This window comes from Siphateles boraxobius, unplaced genomic scaffold (genome assembly GCF_051911475.1).
Source record: "Siphateles boraxobius isolate OS27281-9 unplaced genomic scaffold, OSU_SipBor_1 26, whole genome shotgun sequence".
Taxonomy (NCBI): Eukaryota; Metazoa; Chordata; class Actinopteri; order Cypriniformes; family Leuciscidae; genus Siphateles; species Siphateles boraxobius.
In genome coordinates, this window is record NW_027508876.1 from 18,584,539 (window position 1) to 18,591,520 (window position 6,982).

At 39.6% G+C, this 6,982-nt stretch overlaps 1 protein-coding gene across 1 annotated transcript; it reads left to right on the forward strand.

Annotated features, from left to right (window-relative positions):
* The first annotated feature begins 283 nt into the window (after positions 1–283).
* Positions 284–6,981, forward strand: klhl40b (kelch-like family member 40b). Its single transcript, XM_077244621.1, has 6 exons — positions 284–1,574; positions 2,610–2,770; positions 2,885–2,992; positions 4,756–4,941; positions 5,087–5,236; positions 5,470–6,981. Exons 1-6 carry the CDS (start codon positions 444–446, stop codon positions 5,597–5,599), a joined length of 1,866 nt encoding a protein of 621 aa, XP_077100736.1. The 5' UTR covers positions 284–443; the 3' UTR covers positions 5,600–6,981.
* The last annotated feature ends 1 nt before the right edge of the window (position 6,982 follows it).

A 6,982-nucleotide genomic window follows, 5' to 3' on the forward strand; every position in this document is an offset into this window, starting at 1 on the left:
AATATTACAAGATGCAAATCCCTGTGATAAAATACCCCATTAACAATAATATAGTCTATAAAAATAATCCGTAAATCAAGAGGGTGATTCATGATCTCATAAAGGACGTATCTAGTGGCCTGTGATCTCACCCAGAAGGCCAGTGCTTCTTCTGACTGCTGTCTTTCCCATGGGGAAGTGTGTCAGCTGTTGCACTGGACAGGGGGTTGTGTTTCACATGCACAAGTATGGATTCCACATCTTTGTGAAGGATCTATAAATAGCCCCCAGTTGGAGTTTGGTTGAAGCATTGGGACAGCTGATGAAGCCTGAATTCCTGACAGCAAAGCGGAACTGTTTCAACCCTGCCTCTTCTTTCTCAACCACTAAAAGAAGTGTGGAACAGAGAGCGCTGGACGAGCCATTGACTTCACTGTGACCATTAGGGATAGTACGCGATCAATATGGCTATACCCATAGATCCCATGGAGGAGCCACGCATGTACCAGCAAACCCTGCTGCAAGATGGTCTATACGATCTTCTGGAGAGCGATATGATGGTTGATTGCGTGTTGAAGATTAAAGACAAAGAGTTTCCATGCCACCGTTTGGTCCTGGCTGCTTGCAGCTCGTACTTCAGAGCTTTCTTCAAGTCAGGTATGGAGGAGAGTAAACAGAAGGAGATCGTACTGGAGGATGTGGAGCCTGGCGTCATGGGGTTGATCTTAAAGTACCTCTACACCTCGAACATCCACGTGACGGAGCAAAACGTGCAAGACATCTTCGCTTTGGCCAACATGCTTCAGATCCCCTCGATTTTCACTGTATGTGTCTCGTTCCTGCAAAAGCGATTGAGTTTGAGCAACTGTTTGGCAATTTTTCGACTAGGACTAATGCTGGATTGTCCTCGTCTGGCCATATCTGCGAGGAACTTCGCTTGCGAGCGCTTCCAGTTAATCGCTCGGGATGAAGAATTCCTGCAACTGACTCCAAGCGAATTGGCGGCCATTATTGCATCTGACACTTTGAACGTAGAAACGGAGCAAGATGTTTTTGAGGCTTTGATCAAGTGGGTTGGACATGACCAAGAAAAGAGGCTGGAGGACCTACCGAATCTGCTGGACTGCATCAGATTACGTCTGGTTCCTCAGGACTACTTCACCAAAAATGTGGAGGAACATGAATGGTTGAGCTCGAACCCAGAGATCATGAAGAAACTACAAATGGTCAAAGATGCCCATGCTGGGAAACTTCCAGAAGTCAAAAAGACCAAAAGTAAAAAGAGTGCTGGCGAGGAAGGACAGAAGGAGGGAGATGAAGAGGAGGAAGAAGAGCAAGAGGAACTACTTCCAGGCATCTTGAATGACAATCTGCGGTTCGGGATGTTCCTGAGAGACTTGATCTTCATGATCAATGACACTGCATCGGTGGCTTATGACCCAACGGGAAATGATTGTTATGTGGCGGCACTCTCAACCCAAATCCCTAAAAACCACTGCAGTCTGGTCACAAAGGAAAACCAGATATTTGTGGCAGGTGGACTCTTTTTTGATGAGCAAAGCAAAGACGAACAGATCTACTCATACTTTTTGCAGGTAATAGACTAGTTTCCTTCCCTTTACTGCTTTAGTGCAGTCTAGTTTTCATTCATTCTTTTCTCAGAATCTTTCATTCTACACACTGTAAAGTTTATGTGGTCTACAAAAATCTTTGACAACATTAGTAAACAGATCAGCGTGTTTTTGCATCTTACCTAGCTATATTTACCAATATATTAGGATATAAGTGAATGTTGGTTTTCTGTCCTGTGTTGATAACATATTTTCAATGAATCTTAAGACATATAGTAGTCATAGTCAAGTGCAGTCATCACAATTTGAACATTGAAACCTAACCATTCATCAGCATTGTGGATAAGTTGTTATTCTGTCAGTACCAAATTTGGTCAAATACGATTGACAATTAGCACACAGTTTGGATTGGCGGTATGGTTCTGTTATAAATGCAGCGTACATCTAAAGTGACATGCAGAACAATCCTTTCAGATTAGACATGCAACACACACACACACACGCGCACGCACGCACACACGCACGCACGCACACACACACACGCACACACACACACACACACGCACACACACACACACACACACACACACACACACGCACACACACACAAAACTACCTGCAATGTTTCTAGTAATTGGTTCCCAAAGAAACATCCAAACCGAAACCATACCCTAACATCAAGGGAACGTTTTGTCTTTGCTCAGCTGGGAATGACTTCTCAGTTAATAGACATTGACATATTTTCTGTGAAACCTGAAAGCTTTTGCAAGACTTTTGAAAAACCAAGAGGGTTTAGTTTTGTTATTTGCTAGCTGGTTTCAAGTAGTATTAGAGGGAGTGACATTCTCATTCAAGAGAGTTTTTTTGACTTGGAAAAAATCTTTATAGTGTAGTATAAGTCATCATTATTTTTTAAAATTGATTTTCCCGTAGGACAAAGACTGTATTCTTTTGTAATTTTAAGTTTATTTTGTCAATGTTTAGAATGACTTCACAGCTAACACTGCTATGCACTAAAAGCCACAAAACTTTCATTTCTATAATTGATATATTATACAGTTTGACCCTGCAACATCGGACTGGATGGGTATGCCTCCCATGCCCTCCCCCCGCTTCCTGTTTGGGATGGGTGAAGCTGAAAACTTCATCTTTGTGATTGGAGGGAAAGAAATGAAAGAAGGAGAACACATTCTGGAAACAGTTATGGTTTATGACAGACAGTAAGTACTAATGCCATGTTAATTATTTGAAGATCAGCTGTAAATTTGGCTTTTGTGTTTATTGAATCATGAATCTTCCAAACAGGTACTTCAAATAGCCTTGTTTTTTTAAAGGTATCTTAAATGGGCCGAGTCAGATCCTCTTCCCTACCCAGTATATGGCCATGGAGTAGTGTCTCATAATGAAATGATCTATGTAATCGGAGGAAAGGGAGAAAACAAGTAAGTTGATAAGCTATTTCTGGCTTCTGTTTTGAAATATGCATTTAACGTGATACAATTGATTTTTTTTTAATATGATGAAATTCTTTGAAATAATTACGTAAAAAAAAGTAAAAAAAAAGAAGTCTCTTATGTTCACCAAGGCTGTATTTGATTAAAAAATACAATAAAAACATTAACATTGTCAAAGACTATTACAATTTAAAACAACTTTTTTTATGTTACAGTATATTTTAAAATAAAATTTATTCATGTGTTGTCAAAAGCTGAATTTCCAGCATCATAACTCCAGCCTTCAGTGTCACATGATCTTTCAGAAATCATTCTAATATGCTAATTTGCTGCTCAAGAAACATTTCTTGTGAACAGTTTTTGCTGCTAAAAGGGTCATTCCACCAGTGGAGAAATGAATATGTATTGAAAGTGGGTCATATATGTAGTAGAATAGTATCATAAATTTCTAATTTGGGACCTTCTTAGCCGATAAAAGCAAGAAAATTACTTTTTAGTGCTTGTGGATTGTAGACAACAATCCCCATAGTACATTGCAATGCTCAGCTCCGCAGACCACTCCCTCTACAGTAGCTAGCTTAACTGCAAGATATTTGTGCAATGAACCTGCCACGTTAGCGTGTTAACAAAATGAAAATAAACTTACTTTACAGAAAGACGACCATTTGACCCTGTAGGCTTTGGCTGACGTTGCCAGTTGACGTTAGGTATTCTAAAGTAGGTCTCCAGCACGCCGCTATCCATATGGGGTGCGAAACTCGGGTGAGCAACAACACACACCTCCGTGTCATCCTCCGATTCCGTAGCACCGCTGGAATTCTCGGCAGCAGACAGACTCTTGTTCTGTGTCCACTGGCGCACAGTGAGAGCACAGGCACCACCAATCTGCCCCAGCTCGAGCCATTGCGGGCTCCTCGTCCGCGGCAGGCAGATGACAGCAGCTTCAGCCGCCTCCGGTTCCTCCATAGCCCTCAGCTGCTCGTCGCTATACTGTGGTTCATAAAGGTAGCCACGAACATCCGTTTCTACCATAACTTCGTCAAAATCCAGATCCTCCATAATGCATCCGCCTGCGTATTCAGTAAGTTACCTTCGTCCATATTTTCAAAAAAGTTTCTTCCGGTGAAATCAAACGCACTGGCACTGATCTGTGATAGGTCTGTTAGCGCATTAGGGCCAGCCCCCTATGGGCGGGTTTGAAAGGGGTGGGAACTAGTGCTTGTAGTCTTCATCGAAATCCCCGCCTTTTACACTTCCTCCTACAATGACGTAAAATGACGATTTTTGCGTCATTGTTGGAGGAAGTGGAAAAGGTAAATAGAGGATTTCTCTCGTCTCAGGGGAAAATGAAAGAGTGTTGCACGACCATTCAATAGTATGACTGGATTTCTAACAATGGAAATCTTAATGCAAATGGGTGGAGTGACCCTTTAACATTTTTGTGCAAATGGTGATAAACTCACATTCAAAAGTTTGGGGTCAGTTCAAATTTAAGAATTCATACTTTTATTCTTCGAGGACACATTAAATTGATCAAAAGTGACATTAAAGATATTTACAAGAGAGTTCTACTTCAAATAATCTAGAAAAAAATGTATTAGGTTTCCTTAAAAATATTAAGCAGCACAACTGTTTTCAACATTGACAATAATAAGAAATGTTTCTTAAGAGAATCATAATTATTCCAAAATTTTAAACAGCTGTACAGGGTTACATATCTCACAGTTACACATATTTTTCTTATTTTGTAGAGAGTGTTTGAATAGAGTGTGTGTGTATGACACTAAAAAGCATCAGTGGATGGATCTGGCTCCATTAAATACGGCACGCTCACTTTTTGGGGTCACCATCCACAAAAACAAGATCTACGTGGCAGCTGGTGTTACGGACACTGGGCTTACAGGCAGCGCTGAGGTCTATGACATCAAAACCAACAAGTAAGCGTGGCCCATGGCTGCATACATATGTTAAAAACCTGCTGCATTAATCTGAGTTTTATGATACGCATTGACTTGTGGGACATACTCATCGATTAGCTTGCATTAAACTTAATTTTTAACCACAGCCCTCTCTATCTCACAGGTGGTCCGAGTTTGTGGAGTTTCCCCAGGATCGTAGTTCTCTTAGCCTGGTCACTGTGGGTGGTGTCCTCTATGCAGTGGGTGGTTTTGCCATGTTCCCCAAAGAGGACAGTGATGATCTCATGCCGGAGGAGATGAATGACATCTGGAGGTGAGGCGCTTTTTCACTACACCAATCAGTATTTAAGTAAAGGGAGCTGATTTAAGTTTAAAAACAGTTGTGCTGATTAATATTTTTGTGCAAACTGTGGAAAAAAATATGTAACCACTAAAATTAATTTGTTTAAATGCTACAAGTGAACTGATATACTGTGCATCTCTATTAATATAGGTCCAACAGGTATTTTTGTATATGTTCAAATAAAAAGGTTCATGTTTGTTCAGGTATGATGAGGGCGAGAGGAAATGGAACGGCATACTGAGGGAGATTCAATATTCATCTGGTGCAACAGTTCTGGGAGTTCGTCTCAACAGTCTTCGACTCACAAAAATGAGAGACAGTACTACCCATTGAGTCAGTGTACCAAAAAGGAAAGACAGTATAAACTGATTTAAAATCAGCTATTGGACAAAGGGAAGACTACCAGCACGAACCACAAGAGGACAGAACATCATCGTTTCCATGAAAGTGATCATCTATTCAACATTCAAACACACTTTACAGATAATTTATAATTTGGAACATAAAGAAAAAGCCATCCATCCCAGGCTTATTGGAAAAACTTACCTTTGGCGACATTTCTGCAAAATCATATTATGTTGCTTCTTGCAAAGTCACTTTGAATTGAATTGAATTGAAAAAGCACTTTCAGTTTTACTTTTATCTGAAACAGATGAACATGAATCTGGCGATGTTTTATTTAGGCTATTGTGTGTAGGTTATTCATATGGTGGAGTTCTGAAATGAAATGTCCGTTAGCGTTTGAAAATAACGTACCAACATAAAGTAGCCTACTGTAGGCCTAAACGTGAGAAAAAAACGTACATGAAAAATAAAAAAAATTTGCTGAGCAACCATACAATTTCAAATTGATTCTACAAGTCTGTGAGCTCTTTTATTGTTGACTTAAGTTTCACGACACTTAATGCTTTCTGCATCACGTGAAATATTGCATAGAAAACAGTCCTACATTTAATCTTACGAGAATTTCTCAAATGTGGGTACGTATGATTCAGACTTAGAGAACGTACGCAAAAAACAACAACAACAACAACAACGTGTCATTAAAATAATAAAGGAGCACCAGTCAGCGTCCAAATTCTTTACTTGAGAATGGTGAGCGGCAGGAATTGCTTTCCAAATGGTACAGTGGCTACTTCCACTTTCTTTTCCATGTCAAAGCCAGTTTTTATAAATATAAACGTAGATGTGGATTTTTTTTGTGTAGCCTACGCACACTCCAAGTTCAAATCTGTGAATATGCACGTTTTATAAACGAGGCCCCACAAGTGCAATGCTGTACCAGGTGAGCTACCAAGCAAGTTTACTACACCAGAAAAGCCATAATAAGTATTTATCGATAATATACACCTGTAATTATAATTAGTTTGAAAGGGAATAAGATTTGTTGGTGTTTTACTGCCACTAGTGTTCATTTCAGGATGAAACTGCAGTGAATTGTGTTTATATAGCCTGTTTTTCGAGTTTTGCAAAAATGTGGGCACGTTTTTCCAATAAGCCTATGTTGCAACCAGTATAGATATTTTGAAAATAATGCTGTGGAAATTCTGTTTCTGAACACTATTATTATTCCCAGAGCTTTTTGTGTCATGTTGTTCAATTGGTCATTTTATTGTTTTATATTGTAGGCTATTATTGTTCACGCGACATTTCTGTTGTGTTCTGTTTGAGATAAATATGCCTTTCAAAGTAAAGCAAAAAACGAAACACAAAAAT

Coding starts and splice junctions, on each gene's coding strand:
- klhl40b (XM_077244621.1), top strand. CDS start 444: ATGGCTATACCCATAGATCCCATGGAGGAGCCACGCATGTACCAGCAA. Junction 2,771..2,884: donor GTTATGGTTTATGACAGACA/GTAAGTACTAAT, acceptor GTTTTTTTAAAG/GTATCTTAAATGGGCCGAGT. Junction 2,993..4,755: donor GGAGGAAAGGGAGAAAACAA/GTAAGTTGATAA, acceptor CTTATTTTGTAG/AGAGTGTTTGAATAGAGTGT.